General features: G+C 45.4%; 1 protein-coding gene across 5 annotated transcripts in view; it reads left to right on the top strand.

Moving 5' to 3' along the window:
* The window catches only part of znf385c (zinc finger protein 385C), a 154,521-nt gene that overhangs the window by 48,534 nt on the left and 79,609 nt on the right, over nt 1-26,378 (top strand). For all 5 annotated transcript variants that reach the window (XM_037087874.1, XM_037087873.1, XM_037087875.1 and 2 more), the window contains one exon: nt 15,378-15,707. In XM_037087874.1, the coding sequence (XP_036943769.1) occupies nt 15,380-15,707 (328 nt within the window). In that variant the 5' untranslated portion in view covers nt 15,378-15,379. The remainder of the gene's footprint in view (nt 1-15,377; nt 15,708-26,378) is intronic.

Below are 26,378 nucleotides of genomic sequence, written 5' to 3'. Positions count from 1 at the left end.
AATGATTGTTACTCTGCTGCCAAAGTTGTAATCAGAAACATACATTGATCAAAGGGATTATTCTTCTCTCACATCAGGAAACATAGGGAGAATATTCGGATGATTCTGAGGGTTTTAATCTGACTCACGGATGTGTGCTTTGTACCTGTCAACGATACAGTAGAGACTCAGAACATGGGACATCTGGGGATATTTTTTGTAATAGCCATGTTTCTAGTGGATTGGAATCCTGTGATATGATATAACACGAGAAAGTAAGTGATATGTTTGCCAACTAACCTGAGCCAGTTCATTGCCCTCTCCCGGTTTCCTCTCGAGGCCAGAACTTCACACCTTTTTCTATTATGGGACCTGTTTCTGGCACTTAAAAGCATGTAGTCCACTAAACCATTGTGCCTTGTCCTCCTCAGTGAGTGAGAGATGGACAGATACATTGAGAAAAGGAGGAATTAAATTCAAGTATTTAACATAAAACGTTAACATTTTTCTCTTTTTGGTCACCAGGAGACAGAAAACTCATATTTGTCTGAAGGAGGATCCCAGGACCTCAGTCTGTGTTTCAAAACTGCGACTCAAGACTGCACCTTGGCTGCACTCATCACTCATCCAGTGAACTTTATACTGTAATTCGAACTGCAGATTTTACGTTATTTACCTTAACTTAAGTACATTATATTTAAACTAGAGTTCAACCATGCACCCGAGGCCCATTGTCCACACGGCCCATCTCTCTTGCTCCTGTACATTCATGCCGTGGCCGTAATCTTCCTCATCAACACCTTGTGGGCTTTTCTCAGCTACTGTAAGTTGATCCCCTGCTCCCAAATAGCTGTTAGCATGTTTATTCCTCCACAGCTGTTTATCATGTGATCGATGAGCGCCAGTTGTCCCCGTTGCCGCCGCCAAGACAGTGATGGAGAGGGCCCTTGATCCTCGCTGTTATCCCAGAATACTTCAGGAAACAGATACATAACCAACAGTGAATTGTCTGAGCAGCCGTAAAACAGCATGCAAATTCTGTTTACTGCCAAGTGCTGAATAATTGATATGGTGATAAAAACTATTTTCCTGCTGGAGTCATTCCGGCAGTTATGGCTGTTGTGGAGGCAACAGCAGAGTGTTTTGTTATTAATAGCGCGGTAATTGTGAGTGGCAACCTGATTGATTCACTTTACTTCCTGCGAGAGCAATTGAAGACGCGGAGACATTATCGCGTGTCGCACACAATCATGCAAATGTGTGCCGCCTTTTACGCGCGCTCGCTCCGCGTGCACACACTTTGTCAGTGTTAAAAGTGCCTGCTACATAATTAGCCTAGTTTAACCGTGTTAATAGGTTCCTCGGGGTCTAATGTGGGCTGATAGAAAAAGGGGGAAGATGTGCCAGCGATTGCGAAGAGGGAGGAGGGGAGGACGGGAGTGTGTGTTCTGGTGCGTGTTGTTACGTAGCAATACAGCTGGTACTTTTGGTGCTACATCATCTCATTACACACACCCGCATGCTGCAGAGTTCTTCCTCATGAGCCTACACTGACCCCAGCCTTAACAGGGTCCCCTTGACCTTCTCACATAAGACAGGAAAATGAGGCCACACTTAAAGGTGCAACAGGCCCCAAGGAGGTTAGTCTGCGCTGTGATGAGAGAATGGCAAGACATGTTTAGCTGTTCTCTGAACAGATCCGGTCGCAGCGCGAGGAGGATTTTGTTAAGGCGCAACTTAATTGGCCAACAGAGGTCAAAGGTCAGTCTAGTTTGTCTGTAACGACGACATAGAAGTCTGTTTATTAATGCAGCAGACGTCACCCAAGGGACCCGAACGGAGCGCCTGGTGTCTTTACTATGCATGCACGTGTGTGTGTGCAACACAGAAGTCTGTTTGTGTCGCTGTTATTGCACTTTATCAGAGTGTCGCTCTGCAGCAGCACATCGCATCTGACCCAGATATGACACAGAAGTTTTTTTCTTTTTTTTTTATGACAGCGATGACTGGAAAGCCTCCAAACACAGAATGAGTCTGGAGTCTATCTGTCGGAGCATCGGAGGGTTAACAAAGCAGACACGCGTCTTCATGGATGGTACTCAGATTGCAGGAGCGTGCCCAGTGCCATTCACCCTTCACCCTCACTCCCGCCGCTTCTCATCTCTGCTTGTACTTTCAGAGTCCCTGCAGAGGCAGTGAAGTGCAGCCTCGCTCTGATTGCTCTGACTTTGTCGATCACAGCGAGGATGCCACATTAGGAGCGCAGGCTCAACCTCTCGCTCGCATGCGACCTGATTATAATCTCTGCCATACATATGCAAGAGAAAAACAGCATGTGCAGCTCCAGAGTGCGTGAAGCTTAGTCTTGATGGGGGAAAAAAAAAAAAAAAAAAAAAAAAGTGATAAGTTGAATGATGACTTTTGTTTTGTTTTGTTTTTTTCTAAAATAGAAATCTAATATTTAAATGAAGCCATTAAACCACTTACAAGGAGCTTTAACTTCTGTTGTTTCTGGCAGCTCCTGTGGACAAAAGTGGAAATGTTTCAGCTGCTTTGTTTTGGTTAGATCTTGATTGAACCAGTTGCGGCTGTGTGAGATTAATAACTATAATATGACGATAGGGAAGTTTTGTTTTAGTGCCATACTTCCAGACAACGGAGCCTTACTCACGGTGTGAGCTTCCACGATTCAGCCTTTGCACGCTGCAACAACTTTTTTCTTTTTTTTCAATTTATGCCTTATGCAACTCGGATAAATAATAATACGTCTATGTGAGTGCATTTAAGGTGAGACCAAATGTCTTGAATCAGCGAAGCCTTTCTCCTTTATAACCACCGGCAGCTTCACACTTCAACTCTAATATATATCCCCTTGCTAAGGCTGGGAAAAAAAAACAAAAAGATCTGGATTAGGTAATCCTAGATTAGTTTAGATTAAATTAGATTATTGGATTATGTGAAATCAGAGCTGCAGACACGGTAAAGCCTCATGATCAAAGAGCTGGACATTATTGTGAGCCACAAACAGCCGAGGCTGCGTAACGGCGGGGATGGACGTGTGCTCTGTGTGTCTTTGTGGTGGCTGAGATGCATGGTGATATACAGTAGCGTGTGCGGTGGGAGCTCGACGGCAGTGTGGCCAGTGCTAATGCGTTTATAGGTCCGACTGAAATGAACTCAGCAGGGGCCGCATGCGTCACTACCTTTCATTCGCCCTGTCAGGCTTTTGACAGCTTTGTTCTCCTTTCACCTGATTTTCTCCCTCCCGAATCCACTAGAAGAAGGTGGTTCAAGAAACTCACGTCTCATTTTAGCATGATTTATGTTTTATTCCTCTCATCAAAGGTTAGTGATCCTTTTGAGTGTTATGACTGTTGCATTATTAAAGTACGCCAGATGGCAGAGACACGGCATTTCTTCCTTTTGATGAATTTGTTAAAAGCTCAGTCTCTGTTCCAAAAATTGTATCTCTAAGTAAGATTACACATAATGCTGTTGTTGGCGTCTGAGTTTCGTAAAGGCGCAGAGGATTTGACAACAAACTCCTATATTATTTTTGCATCTTTAAATACACTAATGTGAGGGGGGAAACACACTTCCAGATGCTGCCTTGGAGACTCTTACCTGCATGGGTGGCCCCTCTCCATTACGTTTACATTTCATCTTATTGAAACAGCAGTAATCAATCGATTGTTGTACAAAAGAAGGTTGCTCGCATGTGACAAACTCCACAGACTGTCGATTGTCTGCTCGATGATTTGATTAATCTCATTCTGTTCGTTGTTTAGGGGCTGACATTGGAGTTTATTTCCTCTCCAGTCCCATCTCACTCCCACAAAAAATATTCCTGTTCTGTTCCAATCCCAGAATCCTGAACCATCCCGACGTGGTGCGTTGCCTACACAGGTGGCTGCAACCAGCCAAAAGCGCAGGCGGAGAGTAAATAGAGAATAAACTACAAAGACAACAAAACGACTAGCATTATGTCCAAAATAAATAAAGCATAAACAGTTTCGGAGCAGTGAAATTGAATCCCAACCCTGCGGGAATCCCCAGAAGTTCTTTGACCCACAGGATTCCTGGAAAAAAATGTCAGCCCGACCCTTTTCAAAACAGTTTGGCATTGGACGGCTGCTGTTTCTGGTGACCAGCGCTCTGCTAACACGCTGTACGCAACCTGCTCAGCACCTGATGGGAAGGCGGACAAAGTGAGGAACTAGCTGGTGAACATAGCGGAGCATTTAGCAGAGCCAGATATTTTTTGGAACAGAGTAAAAAGATAAAAAGCGTTTGAATCCTGGACTTGTGTTCACCAGGTAGCCAGGGTTATGACTCCAGTTTGGATGTTTCTTTGTGGATGAAACGCAGCCTGAAGTAATCTTTCCTACCTCACTGACAGATGTGTTGTTGCGTGCCAGCGGTAGCTGTGGATCGCATGATGTTTGTTGCATGTAAAAGGGATTTCTGCCGTGCAAATGCACCATATGTTAAGCCCATATGTCCCGTCATCATTTTTCCTTTACTGCACAATCTTTCCAGCCATATGAAAGATATCGCCTCCTCTCCAGTCACTTCTTCTTCTTCTTTGTGTGTCCCTGTGAGTAGCGTGGCAACATGAATAACACGTACTTGAAGTTCTGGGCAGATAATCCTTCCTCTTGTCGGAGCTGGCACTGCGCGTGTGACGGGGTCTGATGGATGCAGGGGGTAGCTTATTGGCAAGGACAGCTTGCATGCCAACGCCAACACCGTAGTCGATCCCTAGATAATACGGCTGGATACTCACTCTTAGATACCACAACACACACACACACACACACCCACAGATAGACATGTGCAGCTGAACCACACTCGCTTACCCACATGCTGAAGCAGCATTTCAGCAGCGGCAGCGGTGCTCTTTATCTCCCTTTATTGGGACAGCTCTGCCTTTGGGTTTTTCCTCGGAGACCACTTCCTGCCACGCTGATGGTGTGTGTGTGTCTGTGTGTGTGTGTGTGTGTCCGTTCGTCTCTGTGAATTTGCAGGTCTAGTGCTGAAATCACAGCTCCTCCATGTAAAGTCAGCCAACCTCTCCCTGTTAAAATTCAACGTTCCACTGCCAGATGCTTTGAGTCGAAGTTTTTGTTATTGATGTTTGTGTGCTTGTTGCACAATCCCCCCCCCCCCCACCAAATTACATTTGTTTGCAGTGGAGCAGCCAATTTGTCAGCGCGTCTAACCGCGTGTGAGGGAGACCGACTCAGCTCTCTGTGTCTAATGAATTTCCTCCTACAGAGCTAATGTCATTAAGGACAGGTAGGGATGAGTCCTAATGCAATCAAATCCTCGCAGTAATTACAACTCTCCCCGGTCGGGCCCGGATACGCCGCGCCGATGAAAAGAAAGCGGCTCATTAGGAGCGCTTGTAGGCAGCATCAACCAAGGTGCCCCCACCCTTGAAGGTGTCATCGGGGCGATCCGGAGCACAGAGATGAGTTGAATCTGGCAGCGCAGAAATCTGGTGGAAGTTTTAGTTTGCTTTTTAATTGGGCGGGACAGATGAGAGGAACAGTATCTGTGTCGTGCGGGAACGTCTTACTGTCTCACTTGGAAATTTGTGTTTACAGTGTGCAGGAAGGGAGAGTGAGGCGTAATACCTTGTTGTTCAACTGTAAACATTACTCCAATGGCAATTATAAAGTTGCAGCTGATGTTTATAAATCTTTACAATTGCTCACATATGGTTTATAAGGCATTTCATTGTGTCTTTATAGTGGAATAACTGTTGGATCAACTACAAGCTAATCGTTGATAAATAATTGTTATTATAAGGTCGTACCTTGTTTGCTCCTCAGATCAGTAATTCAGGTACGACTCATTAATGAGACATCAATTATCAGGTTGTTCCTGCTTCCTTCCTCTTTTATTCCTCAGTGATTATGCACATATTCGCGTACCATATTGTGAAGTGTTATCGGTATTTCCCATGGGAGTTGGTAGACACCGTCGCAGCGCTAAAAGAAACCCAGTGTTGGTCTCAGATTTACCAGATGGTCAGAGGCACGACTCAAAAGGATGGTAATGATGCTCCATAACTGCTTGATGTGTAAATAAGCAACTTAAAAGGTGAGGGTGCGTCAATACTGTGTTAACAGCCAGTTTCTGTTCCCTCAAAGCTGTCTGGAAAAAAATCAGTTATTGCAGGTTAAAATTACATAAGAGGGTCGTTTGCAAGTCAATGAACAGAATAAGCCCTCTCAAGTCTGGCAGGCTATTTTATCATGGTAAACAAAATGTAAGCCCCCACCAGCATCCTTCAAATAATACTTTGATGATAATATTCAAAATGTAACATCCTAAGCCTTTAAGAGGAGGCTGTCGCCAGAGTTTGTGCCATAAAAGCATCACAATGACAGTTTTAAACCTGCCATGACAGATTTAAAGCAGAGCCCCAACTTGTGCGGTGACGTGTCGCTGGAAAAGACGAACATGACTGCAATAATGTCCTGACAGCAGGGGCCCCCCGACATTCTCTCTCCCTCTCTCTCTGCAAGCTGAGGTGTCTGGATCTGTTAGGTCACTTTCTCTAAGTGGTGTCTGTGTTCAAAACACTGTGGATTCCTCGGTTATGTGCGGTTTATAAGAAGATGCATGAGGTCATGTCTGTTGTACACCATCTTCTCTGCTGTTCATGAGAAGCGGCCACAGATGCCAGCTGATTCACTGTGGTGTACTTCTTTTTTTATTCAAAGTGTTTGAATCATCCTCCCACTGCAAAACATATCAATGTAACAACATGTTTACATGGTAGAAGGAGAGCGTTCGGGTGTCTCCACTCTCAGTGCCAAACCTCAGCAGCATGAAATGCCGGGCTGCACCTGTGCCCGACTTCCATCCATCCCTCTTCCCCGTCTCTTCTGTCCTGAAGGCAATCTGTTTCCTCCTATCTTCATCAGTCATGCTATCCAGGCTAGCTCCCTGTTGTCTGCAGAGTGTGTACAATACTTTCTCATCACCCAAGCTGTGTGGGGAAATATTGCACGGTACTGTCAGCGGGGGTGTGGGAGCTTGGATGTGTGCTGCAGATACCTACTGTAGCGTATTAGACAATAATTGCATTTGTGTTTAGAGAAGATGAGTTGATAGCAGCTCGTCATTCTCAGCCTATTTTTAGCATTTTTAAAAAATATATGCAGGATTAGAGTCTCTTATCTGCGAGCAAAAAAAAAAAAAAATCCATCCACTCTCCCAAAATCTATGTCCAGTCAGCTCTGACTTAATCCCACTCCTCTGACATCTGACAGCGCAGACAACACCATCTGTATCTTGAGACTGATACGGCTGGCTGTATATTTATGGTTTCAAACTAAAGAAACGGCAGCATAAAAACTTTCATTCAGGATGTTGGACGGACATTTTCTGGCATCATTTACAGCGAAAGTGAGTGAAGGGGGAAGCTAGCGCTAGTCAGTACTAATAATTCTGAGTGATTCATTGAGCCGTGCGCGTCTGAGCCAGCGGTGGTAAATGTCCTTGATGCTATTTCTGAGTCTGGTCGTCAGAATACCTCGGCTTTTGCCAAACACCACTGGCAACACCTCGGCCAACGGATGCCTCCTGGGATAAAGTCAACCACTACATCAAGAAATTAATTAGTTTTTATTCCGGGCTGGGAACAAATTCTTGAACGCGTCTTCCAAATGTTGCGGTTACTTTGACCCTCGCGACTGTCACAAGATCGTGCCTGGCGTCGGCTAAAGCAGGCAGAAAGCTGACAGGAGGTTAAGAGCACTGGCCGAAGCAGACTGCAAAATCAACACCTCTTAGATACGCGTGCGTACAAATTGCTCAAATGTTTCCTCTACAGATTGGACGAATAACGATCTTCATCCGTGTGTGTGTGTGTGTGTGTGTGTGTGCAGTTGCTTGACTGTGCTCCGTGTGTGTGTGTGTGTGTGTGTGTGTTGTGACTGTGTCTGAGCCCGGGTCTGTCCGCATCTAAGTATATCTGGTGTTGTATGGAACCGCTCCCAGTGTCTGTGGTTACTCCTACTGGGCAGTTCCCCAGTTGAGTTTGTGGTCGAATGTGAACAAGGCGAATACAGGCCTGTTTCTCCTGCATGGGCTAACTTTAGCACGCTTTCAGGCGGGCGGATGTTTGAATAGTAGTGCAAAAGCTGGACTGGTGTGTTCTTTTTGTGGCTGAGAAAATGAATTGGGCCACACTGGATGAAGTCGGGCCTGTTCAGCACTGTGCTTGTGCACCGTTTGCAAAATTGTGAAATTTGGTTTTTTGGCGTCTAATTCTCTTGCTAGGCTTGATTCAAGACATGACACAAGCACAGGAAGGGAAGTCCAAGGAAATATGTGACTGTGAAGTGTTCAGCACAAGGCAACAACGCAGCGGGCGACATTTTATTTGAAGGTTGTGCATATGTCTGAGTTTGGCAGTTAGCTGCTGCTATAGGATCACTTAGCTCCATGGCTAACCGAGCTAACGGCAGCTAGCTACAGTTAGCAGCACTTAGTGGTTTTCCTTTATTTAGCAACAAGAACAACTCCCTAAATCACCGCGGTACCTCAAATCTTCTACTGGAGTTCTGGAGGTGGAGCAGGTCGTCCAGCAATAGGAAGGTCGCTGGTTAGATTCCCTGACTCCCTCAGCTGCGTGTCAAAGTACTCTTGAGCAGGCTACTGAAGTAAGTAATTCTATTTGGCCAGTGAATTAAATATCTAGATTAGATTGCAGGTATGAAAATGCTATTAAATGAAATGTGTAATAGCGTCTGTTACCTCCTGTGTCGTTTCCCTCCTCCGTTTGTTTATATACGCAAGGAGGCTGCGATTTTGAGGGTCCACTCGTACGTACTCCTGCCAAAGAAACATCGTCTCGACAGCTCAGCCAAGAAAAAATATTCATTACACAGTCCACAGCAGTCCAACGACAGCCAGTGTCAACAACAGCCACAAACGGCCGCTTAACATAATGTTTACATATGAAGCTAAATAGGTTCTGTAAGTCTGTTAATTAGACCTGTTGTGACATGTTAACAGCATCTCAAACAATCTCAACGCTGCGTTAAAAGTGTCGTAATCGAATGCTGAAGCATCATTAAGGTGTGCGTGTGAATACTCAAAGTCTAGTCTATGTTTTGATGAGATGAATGATGCCTGTTGTATTTAATGCGCTACTTTATATATTCTTTGTCTCAAGGAATAATAAAAACAGCACCGAACTATTGTGGAATATGTTGCAGACCACTAAATTGGACCGAAGCACCCAGAGATCTTCATGCAGTCGATCATTTACGGTCCTTGGATCAGATATATGATGACTAAATATGATTTAATGAGCTCAATCTATTTTTTTAATTCGGCATTTAACAGCAATGCATATATGAAATAGCATCCAGGGGAGCAGACGTTTCGTCTCATACTTACATAGACGTACTGTTAAAGATAACTCATACACAACGTCTAGAAGGCTCCTCTCATACGATCCTTTCAATGCTGTTCACTTCAACTTAAATGCTGAGCAGTTTTTCACACAGTTTCGAAGAAAAGACATTAACCTGCTCTCCAGAGAAAACGATTGCATGCTCACTGTGTCTGAGTCGGCTTTTATTCTTCAGTATTTGTTCCATCAATAGCGCTGCTCGCACAGAAGGATAAATGTATACTGTAAAGGCTGTTGACCATGTTGCTATGAGTGCACACAGTCTGTAATTGCACATGTAAATGTGAAAATGTTTTCTTTTTATCCTTGCACAAAGAACCACATAAATATGCAGGTGTGTGTGTGCGTGTGTGTGTGTGTGAGCTTACAGGTGACCACATTCAAAGAGCGAGAAAGAGAGTCTGTTTTTCAAACTATTTGAGACCAACCAGCACACATTAATAGCTGTTCCCAGGAGGGTGCACGTCGGAAACATATCCTGAGAACAAGGAAAGAAGTGAGGGATAACGAACACAAATACACACACACACACACACACACACACACACACTGTAACTGCTTGTTGACAGCGTGCTTAGCATGAAAGAGGAAGACAGTGTAAGAGGTTGAAAAGCAAACTCCAACAGTGATAAGGGAGGTGCTGAAGCTGCAACAGCCCAGCAGGAGTGTCAGGGGAGAACGGGCACAGTCTGTGCACTGGAGGCAGCCTTCATGTAGCGAGTATTGAACCTACAGTAAATGCTTGCTTCAATTATTCCTGTTAGATAAGAGCAACAAACAATATCTCCATGTGAACGGAAGTGATTGTCACCCGTGTTTAAAGTCTTAGTGAACCAGCAGCCGCTCCAGAGATGATGCCATCGGCCAGTCGCTTGGTCTGTTGATCCAGTGCTTCGTGTCAACTTAGGAGTGATCGCCACAAACAGTTCTTTTATTAGCCAGGTTCTTTAGTCAGTCAGACTCACCCTCTTCTCCTTTTTGCTCTAAATTCCTGTTGTTCTATCTTTTTCTAATACCTTCTGTCTGCTGTGTGTGCTAACCTGCACACACACACACACACACACACACACACACACACACACACACACACACTCATATGCAATACAGCCTCAGTGATAGGATCAGTGTATAAATTTCCCCAGGTGAAACCGTCTTTATTTTTTTATTTTCAGCTAGGACACACTAACACACTCGCGCACAAGCAAAGACATGCACTGTGAACAAATGCCCTCCCCGCGCGCTGCCAGAGAACTGCTGCAAACAGAGATTAGAGAAAACACATCAATTTATGTGCCACTGCCTTTTATTTACTCCTGGGCTCGGGCTCGAGCTCGGGGGTGACGGGGGGGCTGCAAACCCTCGGCCCCAACCTTTTTCAGCTCCCAAAGCCAGCCGCACTACAGCGGAAGCTTCAGTCTTCTTCAATAAACGCGCTTCTGATTCCTGTAATAATTACACTCATTAGAGAGCCGCCGACTGGGCGTCACTTAATCAGTGCTGATAGAGTGGACACAAAGACGCTGAGCTTCAAAGACCTCTGTTCTGTAGATGTGCAGTTACAACAATACAGAGGTGATGACGGTAATGACACTTTGATGATGCCAATTATACAAGCGCCTTTATGCCCCCTGCACCAATCTCTCTCTCTCCCTCTCTTTCCATGTCTCTCTGCCATCACTGACATGATATGATAACCTGTCTGCGCTCTGGTTGATTGTCAGGAAAATTTTGATCCTCGCCCACCTGATACACGTCAGACAGGGACGCCCGCAGCTCACATCCCCGACCGTCAAAGCTATTGACTTTCCTGCGTTCGGTTGTTTGGTCTGGAGTCCATGTTCTCTCACGCACGTGTATCTCCTCAGAGGCGGTGCGCACAGAATGTGTGTTCTGGCTGTTTCTCTGCTTGTTCGCTTGATTGGATTTGGGGTTTTTTTTTTTGCCTCATTGTGTTTGTTTTTTATAATGCTGAGGTCAGTCTGGGCAGCAGAGGATGAATTGAGTCAAGTCTAAATGCCTCTGTTCATTCGTGCATGTTTGCTGAACCGCTCTCTGCTTGTTGACAGAATCTGAGGGCAACTTTTGTTTGTAACTGCACACATGCGTGCGTGTGCGTGTGTGTGTGTGTGTTTCCCGCTGACTTCCCCATTGACCTCCACATGTTGTCCAGCTCTCATCAGTGTGATTTAGGAGCTGCTAAACGTGCCGGCAGTGTTTAGTCCGGTCCATCTGGAAGTCAGTGCCGCACCAGGAAGAGCCGAACGCCCCCGTGCCAAGTGTGGCCACAGCGGGATGGGTGGGGGTGCTCGCCGTGGTGGGCCGGTGGTTAGAGCTGGTTTGGGCTGGGGAAAGTGCGATAGTATTTCAGGATCAGTGAGCAACAGACACAAGATCATAAATAGAGTTTTTATTGCAGGGCCGCTATGCCGGGTGAGCCCGGGCCTTTCAGCAGGATCACAGCGGTGATTGATGGTTCCCATGTGCCGAGGGAGGAAGTGTGGGCGGAGGGGCCCATCAGACAGCGGAAACAGTGGACATGGCAAGGCTGGCAGAGCCTCCCGCCCTCCCTCTCCTCCCCCAGGGTTACCCCCTGACAATCTCCTGTCCCGCGTCAGCCCACAGATTTCTGTGTGTAGACAAAGCGCGACTCTCGTCTCACACGGCTTCTACCTAAAGCTGGACGTTTGTAAACACATTGATGGAGGTGAAGTCCCTCCATCTTCTGATGGATCACCATCGCACCTTAGTTCAGAGAGCAGTTGTGAACGGCAAGAGAGAAATGTATGATCCCGTTGGAACTGTGCCATGAATTTCACAAATGATGTTTGTCATTTTTAAAACTCATTTTTAAACTCAATTAAGTCGCAGGTCATTATGGAACAGAAAAGTTAGGAGCATTTTTTCATTTAACACTCAGCCAAACAATCAGAGTCTCCTTTGGCACAACAACATGGCCAGAAATGTCATGGTTTCAATACTAAATTGAAAATTGATCGAAATGAGCTTTCGACCTCGATCATCCAAATCAAAAGCAGGATTGACTCCCTCATTATTCTTCGTTCCCCCACCTCCAACCCACGGCTGCTGGCGCACACGCGGCGCTCATCTCACAGCCAGCCTTCAAAAGGAACACACTTTAAAGAGAACACAGCTAGCTTACCAGCGTCCTGCAGCTTTACCACCAGACACACATCCTGTACGCAAGAAGATGATCAGCTGACTGATGCTGAAGGATGTGTGCTTTATATTCCTTTTCAGAGGGTTCACTCGCGGGGGGAAACACTCAGCCGAACAGAACTGATAACACTGCCATATTGATTTGTCTGGGAAGAGGGACAGAATCCAAACTAACAATCTCAATTTCTACCATTTGTTGTTCATTGTTGAATCCCTGATGGGCGGTATTCTTTATTTTTTTGTTGTTTATTTTTTGGTGAATATTATTTGAGCTTCCAACCTTAGCCTTCTTTTTTAAAGAAGAATTGGGAAATGAGAATCACAGTTGTCTGGGCATAAAACCGAGGCTCCAGAAAGTCCAGCTTAATCATTCATCACATCACACTCTCACTCTCTATAACCGATTGATTGAATATTCGTGGCCATAGAAGCACCAGCTGAAGTTACAAAAACATCCTCTCAGTTTAACACACAGCCTCATCTTATCAGCTCCATCAGGACGGTGCTGGTGCTGTTTCACATTTCACTGTCAAACAACCCACCGAGTATCATCAGACTCTGACTGAATCCGCGATTCCAAGAGAAGTAAATTTACATAAAGAAAAGCAGAAATCGCATTATGAAAACACCAAAAATGTCTCCAGATTTGGCAGAAAGTAAGGAACGTGTAATTGTGCAGCACTCGTAGTGAAAGGCTGATTCAGAAAATGTGTTTTGCGGGCCCTTGTGAAGTGCAGCTCGAAAATGAAAACAAAATTGTACCCAAGTTAACCTCAAATAGTGCAGTTTGTGTTTCAAGTACTTGTGTCACTGTTGGAAGTTGTTCCTGGTGCTCTGAAACGACTCTGCTCGCGCTTGACGTGCAGACGGTGTCGCGGGTAGACATATTCCTCTTCTCAGCACTCGGCCCCGATTTGTGTGTCATGCTGCATATACACCCAGTGAATCTATAAGGTGAACTTTATTGACCCCAAACTGCTTCACAAGCAAACAAACAAAAAGACAGTGTTAGTGTTCATGTTCATGTTTATGCGATGAGAAGGAGAAGACTAAACTGTATCGCAAAATGGCGAGCGTGAGGTCAGGCTGCACATCTGAAGCGCGCTTACCTCCAAGATGGTCTATTAATCTATTATGAAGACGCGAGGTCGCGGCGGCTCCCCGTGTGTTATCTTCTACAGGTCGTCATACACTGTTTGTTTTTGCAGCCAGGCTAATTTGGGGCGGCCGGCGGAGCAGTTTGGCCGCGTGTGGAGGTTGCGTGGTCAAGGACCACAGAGATTTTCTTCATTCGGTGCCAGAGAGCAGCGCTGCTCAAAGCTTTTGAGAAAACATCTGATGGAGCCTCTTGAGTGCTCCCAGATTGGCAACGTGAATAGCAGCTTTCATGGAGGCTGCTTGCCCTAATGTGTTTTTGAGCAGCGTGTATGTGTGTATGTGTGTGTGTTGTTTGTGTGTGTGTATCTAGGTATGCATGCATCATACACTCCACTTTTTTTCTTTTTCTTTCTGTGTGCGAGTGTGTGTGTATGTGCGTGTGTGTGTGAGTGAGCGGTTTGGGTATTTACGTAAATAACTCGAGGCGGAGGCAAAAAGCCAGCAGCAGAGATGCACAGCTGGGTGTATTTCAGGGACTTTTTCCAACGGTGATGTCTCAATCCTTCACAGCGCCACTGTAGACCTGCCTTTTCATTTATTTATAGAGACAGTAGCTGCATGCGAAACAAACAGCTCTCCTCTCTGACTTGCGTTTCCTTGAGAAGGATTTTTTTTCTCTCTCTGACCACGGGGCCCTCCACGGAAAATGCAAGGTGTCCAAGCGGCTGCCTTTTTTCCTGACAGGAACATCACTTTGCTTGTTTGTCTCTTTCCGATTTCACTGTTCCGCTTTCCTCACACTCACACACTCACACACACACGCACCCCTGCTGCAAATACACCCGGGTCAGTCAGGGCACACGTACAAACAGTACAAGTGTGTCAGCTCAAGCTCCCACACGCTTGTATATTTAATGCTGCGGCGTCCATAAATCAGCTGTTCTAATTTGAACCATAGTGTCAGCAAACATCATCAGAACTGTTTCATAACCCTGGACTCCCACCTGTTTTTTTTTTTTTTCTCTTTCGTTTTTTGGGTGTGTTTTTTTGCCAAACTGATTCAGGCACCACTTGGCTGAGATCCTCCACAGAGGCAGTGAGCAGGCATGGAGTCATCACAACTGAGGCAGCTTGACAAAGTGTCCTTAGTGGTCCTCAGAGAGCCCCACTACAGCACTCTGTCTCCCCCATGTGGTGCGTCATTGCACCCCAGGACCACCTCGGCTTGGACCTCAGCTGTGCAGCCTCTTGTCTCTTTTGTTTCCTGATGTCTTCGTGAGTGTGTGTGTGTGTGTGTGTGTGTGTGTGTGTGTGTGTGTGTGTGTGTGTGTGTGTGTGTGTGTGTGTGTGTGAGTGTATGTGTGTGTGCGCGCAGTGCCGATATCACTTTGTTTGGAGGGCGCTGACAAGCATGACTTACACGAGACAAGAACAAGGGGGTCAGATTCCACACAGTCTTCCACAAAGCTTCAGGAATCAGGGGTATTTTTTGCCCCGTGTGTGGCTTGGCTTTGTGCGCCGGGTGAGACGGTGACACAAACTCACCCTGTGCCTTTGCCTTGTTGTGCACATGCAGACGCTGGGGCCCCTCACAAACAGACGTATGCGCTTACAGTCACATTTACAAAAAAATGGTCTGACACCTGAGCTCATTCTTCTTCCCTGTTCTCTTCTCCTGTCACAGGTATGAAACGTCCGTTCAGCCCATCGCCTCTGCCGAGCGCCGAGCTGGACAGGAGAGGGTTCGGCGGCGTTCTGGGGGTGCAGATGGACGTCGAGCCCTGCTGCGACACCCAGGATGAGGGTGCAGTGTCGGACGAGCAGTCACCAGGGGGAGCCCTGTCTTCTCCGCTCCTCAGACCTAAGAGGGAGAGAAAGCAGAGGAGCTACACCTTGTGCGAGGTGTGCAACATCCAGCTCAACTCAGCCGCGCAGGCCCAGATCCACTACAACGGCAAGTCCCACCAGAAGAGGCTCAAGCAGATCAGCAACGGCAAGATGCCAAGCAACACAGGTAGGCCCGGAGCGCGGCTCTGCTCTGACCACTTAGCTCGTTTGTGGTTGCAAAATCAGATATAAACGGCAAACACTGGATAAAAAGAGCTCTGTGGCCAAATTCTCAAAGCCTGTTTAGCACAAGCGGGCAATGAACGTTAACAGAATCCCACACACTGTTCACAGTCCACTGTCACCAGCCTCTCTGCCTGCCAATCCCCCCCGACTTGTATTCAATAGAAGTTAAACAAATTGGATTCTATTTGCTGAAATGTGTTCAGACAGAGCCTTGGGCTGAGGACACACACACTCACACTCACACACACACACACACACGCGTGGAGCGGAGCTGAGTGAAGTCAGCAAGTGAGAAGCTAATTAAGTGCTGGTTGTGTTTGATGGTTGTGTTCCTGGGAGTGATGCGGCGGGAGTTAAGTTGGACATTTTGTCATTCTAGTCACAGCCTCGATTAGGACTCTGCTCCGGGGAGAATCAGCCCCTCATTTAAGTTTGACTCGTTCGCACTCCCAGCCTCTCTTCTGCTCTTTCTTCAGCCTCTGCCAAAAAATGATGCACACACACACAAACAATATTCATGCAAAACACCGAAACCACACAAAATATAACGGTATGCAGACGGGCGGTAAGCTGGCATGCCCTTAAACTGGCATACCCATAATATATACACAGAATAACAATTTTGGAACCCAGTGCAAGTTTATGCTGCTGTGCGAGCAGAGGCAGGTCAACTGAGGGGTCGCACTGCTTTTTAGTTGACACTTGACACCGAGGAACACGCTGATTGTGTCTCAGCATATTAACTGCTTGCATCTGCCCGCCAGAAACACACGCTGCCTCGACAGCCTCATCGGCCTCGTGGATCATTTCGATCGGATGCACGTGTGCTTATATCTGTGCATTTGTGGGCGTCTTATTTGAAGCGGCAGCGTCTGGAAATGGCATTTTGGCAACATCACTCAAAGCAAGCGAAAATAATCTCATCTCAGCGGGAGACCTATATGGTTAAATGTCAAAGAAAAGACTCTTATTTCTAAGGCAGCGACAGACTGATGTTCGAGGGAGGAGGCTCGTTCAGCATCTCAATTTCCAAGACAGCTGGAGAGACAATGCACGCTTGAGCAAAGTGCTTGACCGCCGACTGCTCTGACATCAATGCTTTCTGTGTTGCTCACAGTATTTATTTCTGCAGAGCATCTGAAAGACATCTTAAAAGAGCAAAAACCTTCTGCCTAACAAAAATTGATATTTCTGAATACCGAATTTCTCTTATTAACTGTAAAAAGTGAAGTGTGGACAGAGTCGCCGTGATGTCAGCCAGAGGTTTCCGAAGAGCGAGACGAAGCCTGGACACTGGAACAAGCTCGCCAAGCTGGAAGCTACCAGTCTAGCTGAGCTTTACATGCTAGCTGCAGTCACACATAAAGAACTGGATTTCAGCAGGATTTTGATCAGAGGGTTATTTTTTTAACAGAGTGTCATAAAGCTTCTACACAACTCCATGGTGACAGTGAGTTTTCTTCTACACAAGTCGAAACTAATGGATAACTTTGAAAATTTGGATTGACAACATTTATCAGCGTCTCTTTAGACACCACTTATAATTTTGTATTCCTTTTAAAAAGCTCTTTTCTTACTCGTGTCAGGGACCTGCTTGTACTTGGATTTTCAAGTCCCCACACCTGTGAAACCCGCAGTATAAAGCTGGAAGCGAATGTTTTCTGCCGTTTACAGCCGAGGATGATGGCCTGTGGCTCTGAGTCTCTTTTTGTGTATGTGATGTCGGTAAGAACGACGGTTCATTGTACTTCAGTTCATACCATATCCTCTAGGGATCAGTTACGTTCAAGGTTTTTTTATTCACCTTCTCCCCATGAAACAGAAGACCTTCATGTATTGCAGTAGGTGGATAATGTGCTTTGTGTGTAAATGCAGTTGAAGGTGTTGACGTCAGTGAGACAATTTTCCTCACATGGCAGTCAGCTCATGTATTTGTAATGGGAACATTATGTGACACGTATTGTAGAAATGTTGACACGTACAAATTTGAACATATCCGACGTTTGCATTGATTTAAAATGCAATCTTCTCAGTCAGGTTACCAGGCTGCACTTGCATTTTTTGGGGGTAAATCAGTGTAATTCTAGATGATGGCGATCTTCAGCTTCCCTTTTCAATACATCCTCCGTCGAGGCTAAATTGATATGTGAAAAAACAGAGCTGTGATTTCTACTGTGATCACTTAATCGAGGTTTTGTTTTCATGTTTTTCGGTTGTATTCCGTCAGAAGTCTGCATGAGCATGAAATATTGATTCAGAGTCCCATGCAGCACCTAAGGAATTGTAAGGCTGCAGTTATGACAGTCGATCAAATTCATGTTTTATTTTAGTTGCGCTTCGTCTGACAATAGACGCACAGACAGTATGTCAACAACAACACGTGTCTCTATTGAAGCAGAACCTTCACGGTCGCAGAAGGCAAAGAATACGTCACCAACAGCGATTGTTCAAAGTGTAAATGTAGCCGTTTTGAGATGAAAGAGGACATTTGAACATTTTTTTGTCAATGCGAGTGGCAACTTTAAAGTATTTGTTCCAGAAATCTCCAGTGCTGACAGAAAAGTCTCAACATTAAAAAAAAGCGCTTTCAGATTTATCTCCATTTCTGTGGCCGAGACCTGAGATCAGCACATAAGAACTCTGCTTACACTGAGCTGGAAATTGGGTTTTATTCGCGTTTATTATTCACAAAGTGCTTAGGTACCACTTCTCGGTGAGAACTTCTTCAGCCGTAAAGACACCAACAAGAGCTCGATATTTCTGAGGGCGTTTGTGTGTAAATGTACATATCTGTGTCGTGTGTGCGTGTGCGTACGGATGGATAGATACAAAGATAACACACACATCATTTTCACAAGACACAAATCGAATTCACAGATGTAAACGCACACGCACACACTCACTCAGACAGTCCGCAGCATTTAAGGCCCCGGCACCGTTGGATCTAATCGGCTGTTATCAGCCGCTGTTCTGCCTGATTCAGCGTGTTCAGCCTGCAGCAGCGGCAGCCGCTGAGACGGGGCTGTTTGACTCGGTGTTCAGCCTCACCGGTCGGTGATTTTACTGATTTTTGTGCAGCAACTCTCGTTTTATTCCACAAAGAAATAGACTACACTAGGTTAAAGCAAAGAGAAACAGAACTACTGCGACTTTTTATGAGCGATGTTCTTCAAACTGATTTGCGGCGCTGATGACGTCGTTTGCTTTGGTTCTGTCTCCCAGATGCTGAGTGTTTTTAGGTAAGAAATGGAATCATTCCTCTTACGGAGGTGCTGAACACGTGTACAGCAGTCAACTTACCACGGGTTAAAGTGCATTCTTGTGTTTTATCATTCGGCCTTTGTTGTCTTTCAGACCATCGGGCATGTAATAAGCCTAATAAACTCCAGAACGTCCCAGAAACACTCACATCCAGTCCACGTGTCGTTTTAAGCTCCCTGTTCTGCTACACTGCTGCGGGTTACGCACACTGAATATATAAAAAGTTTGTGTGTGTCTGTTTGTGTGTCGTGTGGACTGTGTGTGTGTGTGTGTGTGTGTGTGGTGTGGGTAATGCGGCGCTGTTGTGTTGTGCAGATTCTCTCTGACATGCAGTCACAATCACACAGCCTTATCTCTGCTCACCTTCTGCTGACTCCCTCAGGCAGCCAGCCCTGCTGTGTCCTCAGCTCCACCACAGCCTCGCTGCTGTGGATGTGTGTGTGTGTGTGTACGTATGTGCGCATCTTGCATGTCTGGTTTCAGATATTTTTAGAAATCTTAAACGCTGCAGAGTCTGTAACTTGTTCTGCGGAAACATAAATCTGCTTCGGTGGATCTGTGTTTATGTCGGCCCACATATGTACAGTCAGACATCTGTGGCAGGTATGGATGTTTATAGGTTTATAGATCCATGAATAAAGAAAAGAACCTTTTATTATTTTTTTTAAACCAATGTGTGTGTGTGTGTGTGTGTGTGTGTGTGTGTGTGTGTGTGTGTGTGTGTGTGTATGCTGCTCCCAGAGAGAGAATGGTCTCCATGTCGGCGTGTGTTTCCCTCCCTCTCTGCTTCACTGAGCTGACAGGAGGTCCAGGCTCTTTTTTTTCTTCCTCTCCTGTCTCCCCCCACTTCCTCTCTCTTCATCCTCATCTCTCCCTCCTTCTGGCGTGGATTCTGGACATGTGGCGCTGCCAGTCCTACTGCAAGAGGAATGTGCCAGTGATTAAGCGATTTCACTCTGTTATCACGGAGAATAATATGTGGAGAGGCTTGCTGACGGAACCGGGTGGAGAGAAGGAGTCCAGATGTTTGACGCAGGGTGTTAATTTTTGCAGTTTAGGCCCATTTATATCTTAATGTGTCATAACGAGGGGCTTTAAAAATTCACTGTGAATGACGAACTACTTGTTTTTATACACGGACATTAAAATTAAGCTGGAAATGATTTCTTAATGTCGGGGACCGCCTGGGAATGTTTAAGCTTCGGCCAAACATTTAAGCAAATATATGATGCAAATCAGCTGTTTTTCCATCAACTGGGCGTCCTGGAGATAGAAAGAGTCCTTTTTAAGTGACACAAAACAATGAGCAAGATATTTTTCACATTGTCACGGCCCTTTTACGGCTGCTAATGCTGGCAATATTTCATCCTGTCCACAAAGGAAAACAATCACAATGCTTGCAATTTATCAATGACACAGATGTTTTTTAAAAACCAGAGAAAAACACTGGTGGTCTGGATATTTTGCAGATTGCTGATACACCATTTTATTTGCATTTAATGCATGCGCATCACTCGCATTATTTTCCTCATTAATAAAACCTTGCTGCAAATGTTCCACTCACACTTTCTGTTCATCGTTATTACCCAGGTGATCGCTGTGACTCTCTTCTTATCTCATTATGCTCGTCTCTCAGGTTGAGATGTCACCCTGAGCGTCTCGTGTAGCCGCATACGCACGAGGTGAAAGCTTCGGTGCATCCACACTTGTGCACACAGGCGTATGTTTGCTGCACACCTTCAAAGGACCTGTAGTGCATCTGTATCCAGGCTTCCCAATTTGCATACCAACTTTCACAAGGTTACATCCTGTAATGTTTGATTGTTGTTTGAAAAGCCAGAGTCTCACTCACGTTCCCGTTTTCTGTTACTTGCTTGCAAGTCATTCTTTCACTTAAGTCCGAATGTAAAAGTTCTTATTTAGACGGTATGGTAATGTGAAATTTGGATATCGCCTAAGCCTGGAGCCGGCGCAACCCAGTCGCCAGAATGAATATCGTACATCCCGGCAAACCACGGACAATGTCAGCGGTTCTTTTGCCACAAACGCAGCTGGAAACTCTTCCAAAGCCTCTTTATGTTTTGCTTTCTTTTTGTGCCTTTATTGTGGTTGTGAAAGTGACGGCTATGACATGCAGCAAAGGGCCACAGGTCAGATTTAAGCGATGGGCTGCTGCAGCGAGGACACACACTCTGTAAACGGGGTGCATGCTCCACCAACTCAGCCAGTGTGACACCCCCCCCCCAAGAAAAAGTCCTGATATTTAATATTGAAAGGATCAGGCTGTGCAAAACGTCTCTGCTGCTGTGCCTCTTTCAGACAGGTACTTTGGACAAGTGATGCTCATGCAGCTCTGTAGAGTTTTGACCGTGTCTCAAGTCTGCAGCTGCTTATCATCTGGAGCCGTATATCAAACGAAAAATTCAAGCTACATTTCTATGACGGATCAATGCATCTGATGCTTTTTTATTACATGATACTCTTTGTAAACAGCCAGCAACTCAAACACCACAGCCTTTACTGTTTTGCTTGTTTGTGTGCATGTTTGTTAGCCAGCAGGCACATGTGTGTCGGTGCATACAAGCATGAAACCAGATTTCCTTCCTCCCTCTTCCAGTGTTGCCGTTCCTGGCGAAGATGTTGGGAGGCCTCACACTTCCTCTGACCGACCAATGAGCTGCTAACAGTCCGGTCCTCTGAGGGGAAACGGGCCTTAATTCTTTATAAGTAGCACGATTATCCATTTTGGCCAAGGACAACCAGCCAGATACACCAAAACACGGAGACGGACAATTAAAAAAAACAAAAAAAAACAAAGCGCCTCTGACCAAAATGCCTTGTGCACGTGCACTCGCACACTTGCACATTCTCATACATACTTGTACTATAAATAACCCGCCTTTTTCAGAGCGGATGATCAAATGATAATGGAAGGGTGTGGAGAGAGAGAGGGAGGAGAAAAGGGATGGAGAAAGTGGACAACAGCCTGGCCTGATATGACCCAACAGAGGCGGCTGCAGGTCTATAAATCTAGTTTGTGTGTGTGTGTGTGTGTGTGTGTGTGGTTGTTTGTATTTTCAGTTGTGTTAATCTTCCTCAGCTTTGAGAGGAGGCATAAATGTGTCATCATTTGTGGATGTGTTTTATGTGAGACACAGAGCCCGCAAGGAGAGAGAGAGAGAGAGATTTGCATTTGTTTTTTTTCTTCACTGTCCTCTATATCTCATTTTCCTTTGATTTCCGTCACTGTGTGTGTGTGTGTGTGTGTTGCTGTATGTTTGTGTAATGTGAGCCTCCTCTTCATGGTTAGTCTCTTCATCACGGTCCCTGTCTGACTCCATCTCTCTGGCTCTGTTTTAATAAAGCGTGAGGAATTGGATTAAAGGGAAGGATTTTCTGCTTGAATGCGTTTGCGCATCTGCGTTTTATTTTTGTGCTGCCTTGCCATTTTCCTATTTTTCCCCCAGCGGAAGGAGATGACTCCTCCCTCCCGACGCCTTTGGACATACAATACATGTTCATACACTGGCTGCGTTTAGTGTTGGTGTGGCTGTCCTTTTTCTTTTTTTAAATCAATGCATCAATTCCAATAAAAGCTGAGAGAGAAATGACCATGCAGCTGAAGCTCAAATGTCGCACTGTTATGTTCCAGGTTGCAACTCGTTTAGATGTGAGAAATCTCACTAATTGTTATGGTTTCACTGCTTCCTGATTGATGAGACACAGAAAAGACAATGAAGTGAAAGAATCTGGAGGGACGTTGAGACATATTTGATCACCCATTAACGTTAGATTGCCTCAGATAACAACTAACGTTAGTGTTCAACTATTTCTTCCAAAGTATCAACACACATCAATGCACATCTTCTTCCTGCATCCTGTATGTAATCAGTAATGTTAGCTTGGAAGTGACTTAATGCTAATGCTACTGTAGCATACAGGTTACCAAAAATGTGATTTTACCTTGAAATGTGTCCTTCCAGATTTTCCCTATCCCTCATCAGTTCGGCTGCTGATCAATCATGAAGCGGTGAAGTGATAATTTGTCACTTTACCTTGGATGGGAAAAAAAAAAGCCCATATTATCCCAGCATTCAAGCTCCACTCCCTGAGCTTGACATCAGAGAAAAATGGCCGCCGTGTGAACATGGTCAATTGCTGCACGGCTCCACAAGTACAACCATGATGGCGGCGTGGCTCAGGGCGATGATGTTACAGTTGTGACATCACAACCTTGCGGATGCCCTGACGACTCTCTCTGAATATGTGCGATGGGCTTTTCTCTATGAGGTGTTTTGGTACTTTCACGGTATTTATATAGCAGCTAGACCTGCTTAATAACCAAAAACGATGTGGATATATTACTTTCCACAGTATGTGACCTTTTAAATGTAGGAGAAAACATAGAATACATTAAAACGATGCATTAATCTGCATGAGTTATCTACCTGAGCCTTTTAGTAGCTTGGAAAACCCTCCCCTCCATTCAGTGTCTTTTCCTGCTGTTGGCAACTGCGTAAATCTCCTGTAATGTAATCTGGCTGTGGAGTCCTGCACTTTGTTCCGACCCCTCCACCTCGGATCCCCTCGCTCGCTCGCTCGCTCCTCCCCCGCTCGGCCCCGGGCTGCGCCCCCTCTGTGTGATGGCGGTTCAAACCCTGCAAAAAAGGTCAGCAGGCATATCGGGTCGACACACGGGGCCTAGTGGAGCGAGGAACATGAGGAGAGGCGCTCAGAAGGCCACGGCGAGAGGGGCACATCTCTCAGAAATCATCCGATGTCTGTGTTTACCCGAGCTCTGACAGGTCGACCGGCTCCGTCTGCAGAGAAGGCCAAGCGAATCTCACTGTGCGCCCTTATCTGGCTTTTGTCGGATACACAAGCCCGTATTGCCACAGCTGCCGCAGACATATCTGCTAAATGAATTGAACTGTTTGCCAGTTTACTAAATGTCAGAAAATATCAGTCAGTTTTCAACAGTGTTTTGTCAATTCTGTCACCTAGCACGACCCTCCCTCTCTCTCTTTCTCTCACTGTGTCCTTGTTTATTCTCAATGTGCAAATAGAGTTTTACTCATCTGGCTTTTGTGTGCATGTCATACAAGAAAAATCTTTTTTTTTTTTTTCAGCTCCTCCAGCTGCACACAGATCAATAGATTTACTTTACATTTGATATAGAAACGACAATGTGACTTGATGAGCCCCTCTCTCTTTCTCTTTCTCTGTCTGATCTGTCCAATTTCGCCCTCTTCCCCTGGAGGCTCATTGCAAAAAAAAAAAAAAAAAAAAAAAAGCCCCATGAAAGGCTTTCTTTCTGGGCAGAGAAGAGAAGAGTCCCCCCCACCCCCCACCCCAATCTCACCCCCACCTTAGTCTTCCTCTGAGCCCCATCATTATAGGCCTTTAGAAGGGCAAAATTACAGCAGAGTGACTTATTACAGCTGTATCCAGGGATGTGGATGGAGGTTAGAGAGAGAGAAAAGGTAGGCCGGAATAAAAGGCGAGACACAGGGTGACAAAGCAGACGAGGGAGAGGAACAAGGAAAGTGGTGATTTTAAGACGGGGAGGATCACAGCGCCGAGGCCGAGATAGAAAGAAGAGGTGCAGATTAGAAAGGAGATTGAGAGGCTGGCTTGAATAGAGAGTGGGTGGTGTGTGTGAGATCGAGACATAGACAAACACTGTCATTTACAGAACAAGGCAGAGCTGTCTGCTAATGGACACATGATATATGGCCCCTTGAAGTTTGCTCAGCCTCGCAGTTCAGAAAGTTTTCACGTTACCTCCCAATCCTTTACATCAGAGCCACGCCAGAACCAGCTCTGAGGAGAGTTGTTTTTTTTGTCTGCCAGCTCTGGGATGGTAAAGTATCGCATTTTGGAATTCGATCGGCTCTCATGGGAGCTCTTATATCACACCGAACGAGTGCAATCACGAGGCCAAAAACAGTCTGACAGTGTCGGAGCGTTTGCTAGTGTGCAGGCGCGGTGGACCTCATGAGACCCTCGCCGTGTCTTACACAGAAAAACTGAAGCAGACAAGCTTTAGTAAACAGATGTAAACTAGGTGGAAAGGAACGAGAGTGGGAGTGGGAGGAGGGCGCGTATGTTGCACTAACAAACGCAGAAATAGACTCCTCGCAGTTGTAGATGACAGTCGCTGTTCTCAGATGAGCTCACATCCTCTCATCGCTGTGCATTTATTTCACACAGATGAACTTTTTTTTTTGTTTGTGTCTTTGTTCACACCAACTGTACATACGTTGGGATATCGGGAAGCCAGGTGCGTTAACTGAGAACTAAACCACTTTTCTTATTTGACAGAAACAGATTTGAAGCTATTAATGTCATTTATTATAACATTTATTAGAGAGTTTAAACTGATTATATAGAGAGAAGAGTTTAAGGCTTCGCATATTTGGCAGAGCAGCTCCATCAAAACACACTCTGCGAATAGCTTTTTTTTTATTATAAAAGATCTAGACATCTGTTATATATTCTTGTTCTTACACAGTTTGTTATCCAAAACATGTCCAACAATGTTCAAATCTGTCATTTGTTCGAGGTCAGAAGGGTTTTCATTTGGACGCCCTTGAGTTTCATTGGCAGTTGTGGTTGCCTAACATTGAAGACAAAAACTTCCAGGTCTTTCGAGGCAATAACAGATATTTTCCCCTTAGCTGGATGAAGAGGATGTTTGTTTGTTTGTTTGTTTGTTTGTTTGTTTGTTTGTTTGTTTGCTCAGCAGCTGGCGAGCTGAGCTCCAGCAGGGGAGTGACATCCCCGGCACTTTAGCCTATATGTGGTGGGCAGACATCGTGTTGTCCATGGTATTAAAGGTTAAGGACCGCACCAGCATCCAACCAGACTGCAGGGATATTTGCAGGTGTGTCATGCAGCTAATGATCTATTCGGCTCTCTCTTTCCCCAGCGAGTGCTTGTTTGGTAGCAAACGGACAAAACGTGCAGGATGAAACATGTGTTCATGACTGTTGGTCAGCCAAGAAGGAGACTTGTTGTTCGACGTCTGTGGTTCACGTGTTGCCCAGCAGGCTCCTGTCTGGCCGTTATTGGCTGTATCACAAGAAATTAATGCACAGGTAGTGCTTTCAATAAAACAAACAAAAAAAGGGTATCTATGTATCTCTTTTTCTCAGAGAATAACATGGAACGTGACATTCAGAGCGGATTTGGATGGTGAACTTAAAAAACACAACTAACAGGTTTGACATTTCATCTCTTCAGTGTGACAGCGAAAAAAAAAGCTGGAAATAATAACACAACAAAGCTCAGGGACACAGTTCAATACATGAGTGACCTCATGCTGACGTACGCTTGTTTCTAGGAACCA

The sequence above is a fragment of the Acanthopagrus latus genome, chromosome 23 (genome assembly GCF_904848185.1).
Source record: "Acanthopagrus latus isolate v.2019 chromosome 23, fAcaLat1.1, whole genome shotgun sequence".
NCBI classification, from domain to species: Eukaryota; Metazoa; Chordata; class Actinopteri; order Spariformes; family Sparidae; genus Acanthopagrus; species Acanthopagrus latus.
Note: the sequence above shows the minus strand (reverse complement) of the source record. Positions and strands in the feature narration are given on the sequence as shown.